Genomic DNA, 18,158 nt, shown 5'->3' with positions numbered 1-18,158 from the left:
CCCGGGATCTGAACCCAGGCCGCCAGCAGCAGAGCACACGCACATTTAACCACTACGCCACGAGGCCAGCCCCCCAAACCCCATATTTTAATAAGACAAAGCATGGGCTCATTAGGTTATTATTTAATAAATATTTGTACTGGTGGCCTAATATGCAAGACTTTCCAAGTGTTTGGCACTTTTCATGAATTGTTTTTAAAATTATTAAGATGATTACTAAGATTTTTCCAACAGAATGCAACCATCAAGGAGTTCAGGGTGACATAACTAAAATAGATGTAAAGTCATTCATGTGTGAAACTTTTATATTATAGTTACATAATAACTTAAACACATTAGGAAAATATATATCCACTAAATGTAGTAGATTTGGAATTTACAGATTTCCTTGGAGGTATGCCATTATAAATCTTTAGAGTCAGTGGCTAAAAACTTTAGAGGCACCATTAGATGAGGATGCAGGCCGGCATTTTACAAATCTGAATCATTACTGTGTAAGATTTCCTGTACAGGAGAGAAAATTCTGTGTTTCTATATAACTGAGGTAAACTAGACTATGGCTTTACATGTGAATTCATAAACAATTAAATATTGATTGCTTTCTTTTTTTTTCACAGATTAGTTGTAAACTGTTTCAGTTCGTTCATCATTACCTGATGGGCTGTAATTACTTTTGGATGCTCTGTGAAGGCATTTACCTACACACACTCATTGTGGTGGCTGTGTTTGCAGAGAAGCAACACTTGATGTGGTATTATTTTCTTGGCTGGGGTAAGTGCCATTACACATATCTGTTGCTTCACCTTATTAAGAAAGCTTTTGGAGGATGCAGAGTTCCTTTGTAATAAAAATATACTTATTATTAGTCATTTTAAAAAAAAATCAGGTGATTAACCTTTGTTTATTGCTACAAATTGAAATATTTAAACAAAGTACCACTGATTCATTGTTTTCAGTAGTCAGAGGTCAATTAATAATACAGTCTGTTTTTTTTTCTATTTAATATCCCAATGTGTACCTTGGCTAAATATCTAGTGACTAAAACAATAGAATTACAATCACGAATTAGGGATCTAGTCTTTTTGGTGTTCTGAGTCTCCTTTTTCCTCATGTGCAAAATGAGGGCATTGGGTTTAAGCAGCTTTGAAGTTCCATTCTAAAACTGTTTGTTTAAAAAAAATACTGTAACTTTATCTAAGAGGGATCAGTTATTGAATAAAGGCGTGCAAAAGATCTATTTTTTTTCACACAATCTCCTGGCATGGTATTATTCACAAAGGAAACAATGATACACTTCTAGCATATTAAAAAAATAACTGGAATAATACAAAATATAAAATCCTGAAAATGAATTCCATAGGAAGGACTAGTTTTCAGGAACATAACAGAAATTACATTATCTATTTATCTATCTACCTACCTTCTATCCTCTATCCATCCAGTCAGATAATAGATATAGATATATACAGGTATGTATACACATGCACACAATCATTAGTGCATTCAGGTTACCTTTATAAAACATTTCTTCAGTTCATGTTTGAAAGATCTGATTTAGAATGCTCAAAACATGAAAAATTTCTGACGCACAAACCATCTCTCTCTTCCTTCTCTTCTTCACACAGTTAGTCTTGACTTGTTCCCACATCTGATCATCTACCAAATATTGGCCAATTCCATCTCACAGAAAATATACGAATGCTGGATTTCTTCTAAGCCTTGAGGCTTAGGCAGCACATTTATGGACTTAAGTTCTGGAGTCCACTGATTCAAGATGACTTATACTAGAGGAAAACTTATACACACAAACCTGAAAATATAAATACCTAATGCATTACCATATTTACTGGCTGACTATACAGATAATATTTATTCAATAAACATATAGTGACCAGTTATTTTTGTTCCTAGAGTATCTCTGTGTTTCATATTTCATGACATATTTTAGAAGTTCCATCGATAGAGACAGTTGCCTATTTATTTTCTTTTTCTTTACTATTTACAGGATTTCCAATGATTCCTGCTTGTATACATGCCGTTGCCAGAAGCTTATATTACAATGACAAGTAAGATAATCTCTCTTTGTGATTCCTATTGGAACTAAGTCAAATGAAAATCTTCAACATAATTTCTGTTTTTCCCCTAGCTGCTGGATCAGTTCTGATACCCATCTCCTCTACATTATCCACGGTCCAATTTGTGCTGCTTTACTGGTATGTAATTAAAATCCTTCATTTTTCATCATTGTTCATATTTCAGCTTTATTTTCTGAATCATCTGGCCTATGGTACTCTTCAGGATCCCAGTGGACACAGATGACGTGCTCCCAGTGTTTAATTGAAGAGGGCTTAATGAAGGTATTATATTTGATGTGCTGGCAGGATGAGCAAAGGAACTAATTCATAAGGGATGGTGAGGCACCAAGGACCAACAGTGGAAAGTTGCTACCGCGGCTAGATTGGAAGAGCGACAGAACAGTTAACTGCAGATGGGCGAGTGCTGGGAGGCGTGGTCCAACAGGAGCTGTGGCCCTGGGTACAGGAACACAGCCACTGCCCCAACCACAGCCTGGCAGGAAAAAGGAAGGAGAAAGAAATACGCAAACTTCTCTTTCTTTGTTCCTCCCATTGACCAAATGCGGCAAATGTCAGACGCAAGAAAGCCTGGGCGATGACGCAGTTCTCAGAGGTGCGTCGGAGCTTCCGGGGGGCACCGATGGCTCTAGTAGGTGGGGATGGCAAACTGGAAAAACCCACACACTTATGTTGGTAATAGGAGTAATATTCTTATAAAGAAAAGACTTGAATGTGGAAAGAGAATGTTGCTTAAACTGTTGTTTGATTATTACCATGATCATCACTTAATACAAGTGCGCCAATTGGACATTTTTAAATGTGGTTGCAGGGAAACAAAAGTCACATTCAATGCTTTTATTACATTGTTTCAATGGGCAAATAAATTAATCCAAATCAACATGCTTTCTTTCGTAGAGCATGAGAGACCAGAATGCAATTACAGTCTCTAAGACTGTAATTACAGCTGATATTTAGTTATATATAAAAAGACTAAGGTGGTATGTTTCTCAGCCAAAATTCAAAGCTTTCCAGCCCATGTTTTCAGACTCTTTTTTTAAACAAATATTCTTCTATTGTTTTGCTATATTTGCTAGCTGCAATTAGCATATGGTTACGTTAGAACACTGTTCAAGCCATTCTCAAATGTATTTATTGTCAAGCCATTCTCAAAAGCGTGTCATAAAAATTAGAGGGTAAGTTCTGGGAGGCTGACTGCGTGCGTTTGAGCTCTTACACCTTTTACTTGCTGTGTGACCTTAGGCAATCAAACTAATCAGTCTGTGTTTCAAGTCTCTCTCATAAAATAGAAAATGTAATAATAGCAACTTTAAAAATTTTTTTAACAAGGAATTGAATGAGTTAATACATGAAAAGTGCTTAGCCTGGTGTGTATAAAGCGTGTAATAAGTGTCAAATTTCTGATTTATTCCTGGCCACACAAGATAGCCAGTTCAAAAAATCAACACATGGAATTTATTATATCTCTTACGGAAATTTTAACATAACTTAATGTAGACTCTACTGAAAATTTCAGGGAGAGAAGAATTTCCTTTCCTTGCTCCCTGCACATACTAGGGACGTTGTGACATACTGTGTCTAAGCTGTACCCTGAGACGTCCTTACTCTGTATTCTTTGAAAGAGCTGGCACTGAAACCCAGCTCTACCACTGCTGGCTGTGCATCTCGGAGTGTCTTTGTTTTATTTTATTTTTTACCTCTCTGTGCCATTGCTTTCTCACCTGGGATTATGGAATAATAAGCATAAATATGTCACAGAGTGTTGTAAAGATTAAATGAGATGTATCCTGTTGAGTCATTAATACAGTGCCTAGAATATAACAAAAATGCTTTAGAAAATTTCTTGTAATTTCTACGTGATACCATGGTTCTGTTCTGAGGAGAGCTCAAAGAAATTAAGATCCATTGTTTGGGCCACCTGGGAGCTTACAGAACAAATACAAGGCAAAATTTTATTACCAGAGATCTGACTAAAGAGGGGTATGTGATTCCAAAGCCTAAATCAGAGGGGTTCAGGAAATAAGTAAAAGCACTCAGCAAATGAAAAATGTAACAGCAACTAACGAAATCCTTGGAAAAGGCTGTCCACGTCAACTTTGAGAGGAGAGTAGATGGCGCAGCAGGGGTAAAATATCACATTGGAAGATAGCCCATCAAGCTGCTCGGGAGGAAGGGAAGTGAAATCCACATGATTTGCATAAAACTTTTTCCATTTTTTTGGCCTAAAAATTATTAGAAACCTATTTTTCTACCAGGATACATTGTTCCGTCCTTGTTTAAGCTCCAAGGCTCCTCACTGGTCCTGGCCAATTCCAAGGTCTTGGGCGGGGCTCAAGCAATTGTTTGTATGGTCATATGTTTTGTATAAATAAGAGATTTCAACCGCAATCTGTTTCTTTCCACTCAGACTTCCTCTGTCACATTTCCCCTTGAGCAGGGTGGTACTAACGTGACTACAGCATTTTTGAGATCCTGCTAAGGGGAAGTTGAGAGGGGTTACATTCAATTTGTGTTTAGTGACAGATACTTAGGTCACTTCAGTGCCTGGTTAAGTGATTGCTGGTTGTTCTAGAACAAGAATGGCTCCCAGGAATCCTCCTACCGCCACTGTGCTGACTCACCCCGCTTCCTGTCATGACCCTGGGGTGGTATCATGACATGAAAATGTCCTGTTGTGCCTACTAGCTATGGAAACTTGATGGGCATTCCAGTAAAAACAGCTTTCTTCTCTTCTCCTGAACTAGTGTTGGTCTAAGATGGATGAGATTCAGATATAGTTCATCTGAAATCAAAAATTCTTGGTCTATTTTTTATTTACAATAAATGGAAGTATTTGCGAAAAATGAAGTAGGATGACTTTCTAGTTTCACATTTTAAATCAGACTTGCCATTTTGGACAAGCACTTTGCATTTAGAAAGTTGCAAATAATGGGCATCTAAATTGCAGCATTTCTACTGATTTTTATCATTTAAGATTTTTGCTTATTAGGATTATGAAATATTTTATATTCTAAATTTATAAGCAGGTAAAAAGGCATTATTATTTTTTCTTCTATGGGCTGGTAGTAATTTCCATTTAGCTGAACTTTTAAAACAGCAATGAGTGCTTAGGAAGAGAGCACAGTAGGATGGGTAGAATAACAGCTGATGAGTTGATTTGTCATGTTTCATTCTTACACCTGTTGAAATGGCTTATTCTGCTTTTGTCTTTAGCAGAGACATTCCTGTGTCTGTAACCATGTTACTTTTCATAGATGTGCTTCCATCAGGATTATAGTGTGCTGTCTATTTTTGAAGCATATGTTCCATTGAATTGTCTAAAAATAATAGTGGAATGTTTTTATGACCAGTTATTTTCATAGCACATGCCTTAAATCAGCAAACTTATGTTATTTGTTCATTGTTTTCTACATTAAATGAGATGCTACCATTATTTTTTCAATTTATTAAGGTATGCGGATATCAATTCCATATTGGTATGCAGTTTGAAATTTTTAGATTATTAGACAAGCACAGATGCTAGAAGTCAGGGTGAGAAAAAAGAAAAGAAAATAGCATAATACCGTAAGAGTCCTAAGGGTCTCGTCTGGAGTTCATGTCCATAATCCTATGGAAGGCATAAGGAATGGGCCCAGAGAAAATAGACAAAAGTAAAAGATATTGACTTGGATGAAGATAACAAAGAGAGAAAGTAACCAGAGAGAGAGAAAGACACAGAAATGTATTCCAGCAGAACTCTGTCCGTTTTCTGATAACTTAGTTATCCACACTATATTTTTGAAGTTTTATGTCCCCCTTTCAAAGAGAATGTTTTCTCTTGGCGAAAGTTGTTAACACATAGTAAATATGTAATTACAGAAAGTAATTAACAGAAGACCCCATGAGGTGCCAAAATTTTTTTATCTCTAGGATGGTCTAGGTTGAATATCAACTAGTTCAAGTGTGTGATTCAGCCTACTCAAAAAGATAAAGAGGATTACAGTACTATCTTGGGGAGTTACAAGGATTGTTGTTACAAAAAGAAACACAGGAAGGATAAACCAAAAAAGACAAAAATGGTTATTATGATGTAATATGTATTTGGAAAGTACCTAGTATGTACACTGATACAGAGGAGGCACTTTAAAAAATTAGCGTTTGTTGAAAGAATTGAACAATGGAAAGAATAAACAATTCTTTCCTTTGTTTGAGCTGAAAATGTTCAAAAGCTTTAGTTTTTGGACCATAGCAAAATTCAAAAAAATTGCATAAGAAAATATGCTGAGAAAAACACTCAGATATTCCTCAACTGAATATGTTCCACATTACTTCCACCATAATTTTATTTTTCTACAGTCCAAGTCCACTAAAATTGATGTACTTGTTAAATTAATAATTCACAATTCCAGAAATACAAATTAATATCTTAGGCAAATATTCCCTTTAGTAGAACATATTCTTGTACCTCGAAAATATTCTAAGATTTATAAAATTAAAGATCCTTCAATAATGCTTCTTAATACCGTTTCACTTTCTTTTAGGTCAATCTTTTTTTCCTGTTAAATATTGTACGTGTTCTCATCACCAAGTTAAAAGTTACTCACCAAGCAGAATCTAATCTCTACATGAAAGCTGTGAGAGCTACGCTTATCCTGGTGCCATTACTTGGCATTGAATTTGTGCTGCTTCCATGGCGACCCGAGGGGAGGATTGCAGAGGAGGTATACGACTACATCATAACCATTCTTATGCACTATCAGGTATGATATTCTTGCATCAGGAAGGCAGCTTGGGAAATTTGGTATTAAATTTACATATAGCTTTGGTTTTATTTTTGACTATGTATGCAACAAGTTGGTTACAAACAATGTATCTTTTCCGTTTGGAATCAGATAATTGTGTTTTTCTTTTACAGGGTCTTTTGGTCTCTACAATTTTCTGCTTCTTTAATGGAGAGGTATGGTGATTGATTTTTTCCTTTTATCATTTTATATTTGCAATATATATTTTCCTTAAAAAAATGAGAGAATTATAAATTCCCTAGGAACAACTATTTCAAATTCCATTTCTGTCTAGAAAAGACTCGTAGAATCTCTTTTCATAGATGCAGTTCTCCTTCCCAAAAGCTCAGGTCATATTGGAGTTCAAGGCTAGGGCAAATTCAGCCTCACTTTAAAATATTCTGCAATGACTTTTATTTATCTAGTCTTTTGACCTATCTTTTGACCAATCCTATTAAGTCTGGACTTTGACCTAGGTATGGTGCTAGGCAATCCTTAACCTCAGAAAACATACATACTCTTTAATAGGAAATAGAATTGGCTCATTTTCATTTTCCCCCTTTCTCTGTTTTTTTTTTTGACTGGTCCACAATGTGGTCTTTGGAACCAGTTTTACGTTGTATACAAAAATATTTAAAAAAATTAAACTCTCAGTTATACAGGGAGCAGATGCAGTGGGTTAGGAAATTTAAGAGAATAGAATGCTCTAATTTGTAACGTGGCAATGTGCTGTTGGATAGTTCAAGATTTATATCCAAGGCTTTCCTAATTGGAAAGTTTCAGGCATTTTAGAAACTGGTACCATATTTGTTATGCATATGAATAGTGTTATTGCTCAGTGGTTTGAGCTATACTGATTTAGCTCTTTACATGTTTTCAATCTACTTGCCAAATTTTAACTTGGTGGAGGATTTTGGCAAAATTCTACAAAGTTTAGAAACCCAAATTTTGTAGTAACTGAGTAAGACTTGGACACTTGGTAACTACGAAGGTTATCATGAAGCTTCAGATAGGAGACACATGGAACCAGTTGGCATAACTGTATAAGAACCCTTCCTATAAAACAAATCAACTTTGGAAATCATGTACATGTCATGAAAAACTGTAAAATATTGCTTTCCTTTGCTTAAGTAATATTTTACTTCTTTCTCTGAGTGTATAATAAAATTTCATGTTTAATTTTTTCATTAAAATTAAAATATACTTTAATTTTAAAATACAGATCTTTATTTTGTATATATGTATATTTTTAACCGGGTGTAGAACTGTCAAACATAGTAGACTATATTGCATACCTTTAAGTGGTGCTTCTGTGATTCTTCTGCTATACAGAGGACAAGAGTAACTGTTTTTCCAAAGTCAATGAGAAGTATAGACAGAGAATGCAATTAGGAAGAATAGATAAATCATTTGTTTTGATAATAAAGTTTAAGTAGCATTTATTATGTACCTCTATAAATTTATTATTTTGTAAACTGAATTAGACAATCCTATTTACTGCCCATATAGGATTTGACAATTAAATATAGATGAGAGAGATATGGACAACGTGCCAAAAAATACGCATGAAATATGAAAGATACACCTCTGCATTTGCGGAAACAGATCTAATTTTTGTAAAGGGTAATTTTTAAATGTACAAAACATAATCACTAGTAAAATATTTTGTGATAGAAGGCAGTATAGAATAAAGGCACTAACATAGCAATGCAGTTAAATCCCAAAGATGCCACTTCCTTCCTGGCTATGATATCTTGGGCAATACTCTGAACCTCCCAGAGTCTCAGTGTCTACTTTTATCAAAGGGAAATAAAAGCAAGTTCCTCCACAAGTCTCACAAGGCTTAACATAAGCTAGGAATGTAAACTTTTTAGCACCATGCACCACCTTCAGTAGATACTCAGTACAGTATAGATTCCTTATTCGATTGCCATCACTCATTTTCAAAAATACATGTTCAAATGGGATCATTAATCCTATTGGAATCACATTTCAAAGTGGCCCTTTTATTTAGAAAGAAAGCCCAGGGAATATCTAAACTAATGTGTAACACTCTTGTTGCACTTGATCTGTATAAGCAAAAGAGACTCAGACTTTGATCTTCTGCCATGTCCTAAAATTGAGAAAATTTTGGCAGTGGAAAATTACAATCTTTGAGCCAAGTTGTTGCCAGATCTTCAATTCTTCACAACATCTTCAATATCTATCCCCCTTTCTTCATCTCTCAAGATACAATCCCTGTTTGTGTATGATTCGTTTCTCATCTTAAGAAATACTATAATCCCTCCTTTTTTGTCTCTTTGCCTCTTAGTTTTTCCCACTCTTGCAACATGAAGACACAGCTGCCAAATTCATTTTGTGTGGTTCCAACTATGTCATGTACTTCTTAAAATCATTTGCTCAGGCTTAGTTTCCTTCTTGCTTTCTACATTAGGTCAAATAGCTTGCCTTGAGCTTAATATCTCTATATCTTTACTCTCACATTTTATTTTTTTACCCACAAGAATCCTATTTGCATTTCTCACTAAATAACTGTGACTTGACACGTGCTCAGGACCCATTCACCTCTTCTCTAGTCCATTCAGACAAAAATGTGCACTGTTAACATAAACTAGGGACTCTGGTCCTCAGAAGAGTCCTCCCTATTCTCATGGGTATATTTAACAACACCTGAGAGTAGATAGTTTTATAAAGTGAGCAAAAGATTTGTTGAGAATAACCGAGCCCACCTTCTGTACTGAGAAGTAGGTCGAATTTTTTTGTGAAGCTCTGTTAAATATCTTTTCTTTGATTTAGTCGGTTCCTTCTCAGGTGCTAATGGGCGTATAAAATTGTAATGTTATATTCTGAACAGATGTCCTTACTATTTATATAACACTCACGTGTAAAACAATAAAAAACGTTTGCATACCTTTAATAACACCAAGCTATCTTCCGACCAACGGCAATTTTTCTTGTTATCTTTCCCCATTAAATTTTTCACATTGAAAGTTGATTAAGAGTAGCCACTTTAATGTTTTGTTGAACAGGAGTGATATTGTACTAGAGGAAGCAGATGAAAAACATAACATCCGTATAGAGAATAATATAAACAAACAGACGTCTGCAAGGTCTATGGGTCTTAATTAGATTTCTTTTTAACTTCAGTCAATAAGTTCCCACAGTTCAGGACGTTGGCTTTCCATGGTTTTTCTGATGATTTATTTGCAAGAAAGAAATAGGGCGATGATTTTAATCAAAGCAGATATTTCAAGAGCAAACAGTCAGATATTTCAAAAGCCATTTTGGCTTTTAGAATTGAATTAAAGCTTTCATTTTTAAAACTGTAAGTATTACATTCATGGCTAAGATATTTCTTCCTGCCAGCTTCTTCCCAACATTTACGTAGAATCTTCTCTAGAGAGCTACATTCCTCTTCCTTTCAACAGGAAACTATATAGTGTATGTATTCAGTCAGTCCAGCATTTAGTAACAAAGTGAGGAGAAATTAATTTAGCATAAAAATCAGGATCAAAACCAATTCCCATCAGAAATATTGAGAAAATTTTCCAAAAGTAATTTTTGTTTTAAATCTCTGAATATGTATTTAAAAGTGACACTCTAAAGCCATTCCATTTGTCATTTGCTTATGTTCTTGAAGTTATTACATATGCAGATATTATTTTTAAATTACCTTAATTTATATATGCTAATTGCAAAATTTAGAAATACATTACTAAACCATGATGGAAACAAAATATAATTTTTTGTAAGATAAATATATTTATTGTCCTATAAGTGCTTTGTTCAAAGAAAATTTACATGAATATAAATTATTTCCTTCAGTTATAGAAATAAGCTTGAAAGTCCTGAAGTTCTGAATTTCGTAATAATATAACTTGTAAAACAATTTATTGTATTTCTAATTACATAATTTTTTAATTATAGGGTAGAAAAAAGCTACCTGGAAATTCTAATAACTCATTTCGAATTCTAACTACAGAAACTCATTGACTTTATATTTGTTTCTTTCATTTTCCTGCATGAAAAAACATGAAATGAGACAGTAAAACATTGTGTTCCTTTTAAGTAACAGAATATAGGAGAGTCTCACAAGACTTGCAAGTCTCCCACGGTGCTGTGACGTCCTGGGAAGACGTGTTTGCTATAGATTGTTTGTAATTTGGAGAAGTAAGTTTTCTTGATCTATTTGACAGGAAAACAAAGACTTAAATAAGCCAGCCCTATTTTAAAGTTTAATATTGATGTATACACATGAATAAAGTGAATAAAAAGTTGAGGAATTCTATATAATTAGCAGAAAGTTAAACAATCATTCTGTATCTTTGTAGTATGAGTTACTGGAAAATTGCTTTTAGATGCTCAGATTTCCTTTGAAATCAAGGGGTCAAAGAGCAGTAGAGAGCTTGGGGAAGACAATTCAAAGTTATACATGCTTTGGGAAGACATAAATCAGGTTACAGGGATGTAACTAATACATTCCGAACCTAGAAGCTGACAGCCCCAAGCTGGTCTGCTCACTCATCAGACATCTGGAAATGTCCAGGTGATCAAGCTGGAGACATATTTGAATATTCTTATTTGTTCTCACTGACTCCATATGGTGAAAATCACCTTGGTGTCTTATGTTCAGTTAAAACCAAAGTCACTCTCTATGGCCTACCTGAGTTTGATCTCTAGCCCCAGGCAGAGAACAAGGAAACGTCAATAAACTTCAACTTCATCCAGGCAAAGGGGCATCACTCATTATCTTCTCATTCTATTAATGAAGATTTTGGCATAAAACTAAATGTTGTGCATGCAAACTTGTAAGTGAGGGGTCTGGATTAACTATTTGTTCAAAAACAATACATTCTTATGCATTATTAAAGCTTCAAAGATAAGGCATGGAAAGAAAAATATTCATCGAATCTAAAAGTACAGAGTAATTGCAATGAATTCCCTAATGTAAAGATGGTTTACTCAATTTAATTTTTTAAATTAAGTAAGAAAATAAAGCAATATTATTTGCTAATTAACTTCAATGCTAATTAACTTCTTTTTTTTAAAAAAGAAAGCTTTTCTACATAATTTATTATACTTTTAAATACAATATCTTGGTTTCAATTAATGGATTGCTCTTGGCCTTTCTATTTCTTTTTCATTGATAGGTTCAAGCAATTTTGAGAAGAAACTGGAATCAATACAAAATCCAATTTGGAAACAGCTTTTCCCATCCAGATGTCCTCCGTACTGCATCTTACACAGTGTCAACAATCAGTGATGGTACAGGTTACAGTCATGACTGTCCTAGCGAACACTTAAATGGAAAAAGCATTCATGATATGGAAAGTATTATCTTAAAATCAGAAAAGTTATATAATTGATAATGGAGGGAGTATTGCTTAACTATTTTGTGCCACTAGTAACTCAAAGACCTGGATCCATGACTTTACAACCAGAAGACTTCAATATTAAAAGAATTTCTTGAATGGCACAAAGAAAATCCTCACATGAATTCAGTAGTGTGTCGATAATGTTTAACAACTAGCTCTATGAGGAAAAAAAAAACCCTGATTTGTAATATTTGCCAGTTTCTATGGTGTAAATACTCCTACCATGGCTGATTTCAAGCTACTAACATGACATTACTGAATGTGGAATTGGGAAAATATGAGCACAATCAACTCTTGTAGCCTCGTGTGAGCCAGTTCCAGCACACTGCTGCATGAATTCACAAATGAATAAGACTGTAAAAGTTCATAGACACATTGGGCATGACTCTACTCTTGTTGCTTAAAGTGAGCTAGCTAAAGCCTATAGACTTGGAGGGAAAATTAGCTTTTCATTCGTTTGTTTTTAAAATTTTTATCCCATTTTCATCGGTGCATTTGATTTTTTTTGCCTAGAGAGTATTCTAGCCCTTTTTGTGTCTACCTTTTCAAATGGACCAGATAAAGAGTTAATTATTCCTGTTGGCTCACCCTCTTCTCCCCAAGAAAGGCAACTGAGCAGAATTGCTATTGGCTACTCATTTGCTGATCTATCAGTTACACCCTGTGTCATATCTGCTTTGGAGAGTTGATGAATAGTGTGTGTAATATGCAATTCTACTTTGGTATCATTAGGGAGACACCTTGGTTGAGACTACAAAACACCTTGTCAGCTACTCTCCTATCTTACTACACAAGTGGGAGGGAATCAGTTTCCCTATATCTGTAAATAGAAACTTTGCCCCTTCCATTTCTACTGTGTAGACAAATTAGCAAATATTTTACATGAAGGAAATCAATGAAGGATTTCTTATTTTTTTGGAAGTTTGTAAAAAAAATTGTTGTGAAAAACGAGCTTGTAAATACTCTGTTATTCTATTTTACAGTCTCAAATCAGATACGTACAATCTAGGTAAGATTTTTAAAAACAAATACATAATGTAACGATGTATGCATGTTAATATCTGATACTACGTCTGGGCTGATTTTATAATAAAATAGAGTCTGGAATTCTATATTTGGTAAATATTTTAAAGACAACCAGATGCCAGCATCAGAAGTTTGTTTAAAAACTAAGATATCAGAAATATCTAGGATAAGATATAAAATATTTATTTAAAAAAATCTCAAGGCCATTGTTTTATTGAATATATTAGCTTTGATGATTCATACCTTGAGAATAGGTATGTTTGACATATTTCTCCTTTTACTTTGACGATGAACTTGTATTCTAATCCAGAAAATGTAAACCACTCCTACTGTAATAAATGCCAATCCACTACTCTTATGGTTTCTACCCCATTAAAATTATTACTTTTCTGACTTTTACTATATGAAGATATATGGCTTTGGAAATGTTTCAGACTATTTTTAAAAAACTAGGGGAATACAATATATATCATATACAATGTTTTAATATTTTAACAGAGCTACTATATGTGATAATACAAATCCGTGAAAGACTTGAATACATCATTGAGAAAGAATTGTTATCAAACATTTATGGTATAATTAAATTAAGGTGAAGAACATCTTGCCAATGAATTAAAGTGACATTTAAATGGGATTCAGTTTCCCTAATTTTATTTTCCACTGAAATTTCTAAAAAGCAAAAATGCCTTCAATTAGTAAAAGTCAGTTTTGGACTTTTATGAGAAGTCATTATGTGTATGTGTTTTTGCAGTGCGTCAATCTGCTTAAAATGGATTAAACTAGTGACTTAGTCTTCATAGGTTATTTCTTAAGCTGTCAATAGATGGTGAGTTCGGAAATCATTTGAAATTGTCCAGGAAAATTATCTCAATTAGTAAGAATTAACACATTAAATGTTCTGGTCAATACATTTATAATTTATCTATATATATGTAAAGGTTTTATTAAGTTAGTTTCAAATTTGTGACTTTCATAGCAAGCTGTCATAAAAAGGAATGCAAGCTGTTCTTGACTTTCTACTGCCTAAATTATACAAAAATTCCTTTAAATAAATTCATTTTTTTTCTATTTATTATTCAAAGACACAGATTCAAATCCTTTGCTGATGCTGTTCACATATTTCAGCATTCTTCCAGACAAATTATCAAGTGATGACAGTAGAAAATGTCAAATTATCAGCTATCATTATATTAAAATTACATTGTAGTTTTCAAGAATTTTTTATTGTGCTCATATTAATTTTAGGTCAGATTTCCTTTATGGCCAAGATTCACCTATTGTGCAGTCTTCAGGTGTAGGCAGCCCATGATTAACTAGTGTTAATTTCGAACTCATATTTTTTAGGGGTTATATTTTTAAAAATTAGTCTTCTGTAAAGCTGAAGTGCTAATTAACATGTCCTTTGTATCTTACTCATGAAGAATAGGTACAATCAACATTTTTAAAAGCAAACTTCTTTGGTATCTAAAAACTAATTTGGGGAATTTCTAACTTTTAATATGTAGATCTGCTATTTTTCTGCAAGTACTTGTATAAGTCACATTTTAATTTTTGAAAATTCTAATCTGTCATTTTTTATTTTATAAATTTATTTTCCAGTACATTTATTCATAAAATATCCATTCTGGAATTTAGTGTTTGTTCAAATGTAACATAGAATAAATGGTAGCTGTAGTGCTATATTTATTGCTTAATAATTTTTTAATGTGAATTTATTTTAATTTTCTCTTGGTTTTAATCTGCTAATAGAAACCACCACATCTTTTATCTGCAAAACATACCCAATATATTCTGGTCAATTAAAAAAACTCATGTTATGCCTACTTAATGTATATCTTTATTTTTTGATTGTATGAAAATATTAAAGTTATGAGTTAAAGTTGATTTTCACCCGTTTTTACTGGAGTACTGAAGAATCTAATTTATAAACATAATTGTTTACAGTAATCAGTGGAATAGTTCTTAAAATCAATGATTATATCTCTGTTAACCCCCTTAGAAGTCATCAATAAACCTGTAGATCTTTCCATAAACCAATTTTTTTTGTGTGTGAGGAAGATCGGCCCTGAGATAACATCCGTTGCCAATATTCCTCTTTTTGCTGAGGAAGATTAGCCCTGAGCCAAAATCTGTGCCCAAAACTTCCTCTATTTTGTATGTGGGATGCCGCCACAGCATGGCTTGATGAGTGGCGCGTAGGTCTGCGCCTGGGATCCGAACCTGTGAACCTGGGGCCGCCAAAACGGATCACGTGAATACAACCGCTACGCCACCAGGCCAGCCCCACCATAAACCAATTTTTAAACAGTTATGAATTTGTTTTTTGAGCTAGAAGATTCCAAATAAATACAATGTATGCAAATTCCTTCCTAGGCTGAAAGAAAGGAAAGGATCCCCAGAAACAGGAAAATGTACAGGGATTTGTCTCCTTTCTCCATTATATTCCATTGTGTAGTTTTGTACTGAATAGCAAAAAGAAGAAGAAGGAAAAGAACTACTTAAAGATAATTTTTAAAAGAGGGCATACCTTATGATTTCACTCATATATGGAAGATAAAAAAATAACCACAACAACACACAAACATATAGATACAGAGAACAGATTGGTGGTTACAAGAGGGGAAGGGGTGAGGGAAGGGAGAAAGGGGTAAAGGGGCACATTCATATGGTAAACGATGGCAATTAGACTTTGGGTGGTAAACACAACATAGTCTGTACAGAAGTCAAAATACAATGATGTAGACCTGAAATTTACATAATGCTATAAACTAATGTTACCTCAATAAAAAAAATAAAGGACATAATTGTGACTCACACAAATATAAAATGAAAACATATCACAGATTTTAATTTATTTATTAGTGAGGGAACCAGTAAGATGTTACAACCATTCAAAGGAGAATTCAAAACATCACACATACAGAACATAAGAAATGACAAAATGAATTTATAAATAGCTGCAAAACAGTTCTATCCTCAGGGCAATAATCAGTTGCATTCCATTGAATAACCTGTATTTCCATGACCAAGAATAATGTACATTATTATCACTTTTTCTGCAAGTAACATATCTGTAAAATATCTCAAAATAGTGAAAGGTGAAGATAACCCAGAAGGGCACACTAGAAAGCACTAGAAAGGACACTCTAACAACTTGAACTTATATCTTACATGTGTAATGAGAGAACAATATATTACATACATGATACTCTTTTGTATGTACGTGTATATATGTATATATATATAGAGACAGATGCACGCACATACACATATATATATAATAATCTAATATATATATGAAGAGGGAATGGAGGTATATATATATATATATACACCCATTTCAAAGGATTTTGCTTTTTTTCTTACTATCTCCCTTTCTTGTGATTATAATAATTTCAAAGAATAAATATTCTTCATTAAAAATAAGGCTGGTCTCATAAAGTTCGATCTGGTTATTTACATAGATGTGCAAGAGCATTAATTTATAATATAGATTTCCTTAAGTTTATTTCACAAATCTACAACTATATTGCATTTTTTAACAGCTACATTGAGATATATTTCACATACCATATAATTCACTCATTTAAAGTAGCTTTTAGTATATTATATTAGTATAGTATATTTTCATATATTCAAAGACATGTGTTACCATCACCTTAGTCAATTTTATTACATTTTCATGACCTCAAGAAGAAATCACGTACCCTTTAGCTGTCATCCCTTTATCCTCCCATCCCTGCTCCCACCCCAGCTCTAAGCACCACTAATCTACTTTCTGTCTCGATAGACTTCCTTATTCTGAACTTTCATATGAAAAGAATCATATAGAATGTGGTCTTTTGTGACTGACTTCTTTCACTTATAATGTTTTCAAGGTTCATCCATGTTTTAGCATGTATCAGTAATTCATTCCTTTTTATACCTGAATTATTCTATTATATGGATACATCACATTTTGTTTATCCATTTCTCTGTTGATGGACATTTGTGTTGTTTCCATTTTTTGGATATTATGAATAATGCTGCTATAAACATTTGTGTACAAGTTTTTGTTTGGACATATACTTTAATTTCACTTGGGTATATACCCAGGAGTGGAAAGTCTGGGTCATGTGTTAAATGTTTTTGTTTGAGGAACTCCCAGATTATTTTCCAAACACTTTATGTTCCCACTAACAGTGTATGAAGGCTCTAATTTCTCCAGATGCTCTCCAACACTTATTATCTGTCTTTTTTATTTTAGCCATTCTAGTGGGTGTGAAGTGGTCTCTGTAGTTTTAATTTTCATTTTTTGATGGTTTATGATGTTGAGCTTTATTCATGTGTTTATTAGTCACTTTGTATATCTTCTTTGGAGAAATGTCTATTCAGATATTTTTGCGTGTATGTGTGTGTATGTGAGGAAGATTTTTGTCCATTTGTGTGTGTGTGTGTGTGTGAGGAAGATTAGCCCTGAGCTAAAATCCATTGCCAGTCCTCCTCTTTTTGCTGAGGAAGACTGGCCCTGGGCTAACACCTGTGCCCATGTTCCTCTACTTTATACGGGATGTGGCCACAGCATGGCCTGAGCAGTGGTGCGTCGGTGCACGCCCGGGATCCGAACCTGCGAACCTGGGGCTGCCAAAGTGGAGTGCGCATGCTTAACCGCCGCACCACTGGGCTGGCCCCAAAAGTTTATCATTTTGATGAAGTACAGCTTATCTATTTTTTTTTCTTTTGTTGCTTATGCTTTTGTGTCATATCTAAGAATCCTTTGCCAGATTCAAGATCATGAAGAGCTACCCCTATGGTTTCTTCTAAGGAATTTATAGTTTTTGCTCTTATACTTAGTCTTTTGTCCATTTTGAGTTAATTTTTGTAAATGGTGTGAGGTAAGGGTCCAATTTCATTTTCTGCAT

The 18,158-nt window shown here is 33.9% G+C and overlaps 1 protein-coding gene across 2 annotated transcripts in view; it reads left to right on the top strand.

Annotated features, from left to right (window-relative positions):
• Positions 1-15,163, top strand: part of CALCRL (calcitonin receptor like receptor) — a 102,382-nt gene extending 87,219 nt beyond the window's left edge. For both annotated transcript variants that reach the window (XM_004426715.3, XM_087435465.1), the window contains 6 exons: positions 618-771; positions 2,006-2,066; positions 2,147-2,213; positions 6,614-6,832; positions 6,988-7,029; positions 12,004-15,163. In XM_004426715.3, coding sequence (XP_004426772.2) covers positions 618-771; positions 2,006-2,066; positions 2,147-2,213; positions 6,614-6,832; positions 6,988-7,029; positions 12,004-12,219 — 759 coding nt within the window. In that variant the 3' untranslated portion in view covers positions 12,220-15,163. The remainder of the gene's footprint in view (positions 1-617; positions 772-2,005; positions 2,067-2,146; positions 2,214-6,613; positions 6,833-6,987; positions 7,030-12,003) is intronic.
• The last annotated feature ends 2,995 nt before the right edge of the window (positions 15,164-18,158 follow it).

Source organism: Ceratotherium simum, chromosome 9 (genome assembly GCF_057802395.1).
Source record: "Ceratotherium simum simum isolate JZ-2026a chromosome 9, ASM5780239v1, whole genome shotgun sequence".
Taxonomy (NCBI): domain Eukaryota; kingdom Metazoa; phylum Chordata; class Mammalia; order Perissodactyla; family Rhinocerotidae; genus Ceratotherium; species Ceratotherium simum.
The sequence above is the reverse complement of the archived record's forward strand: the minus strand, read 5'-3'. Positions and strand labels throughout refer to the sequence as shown.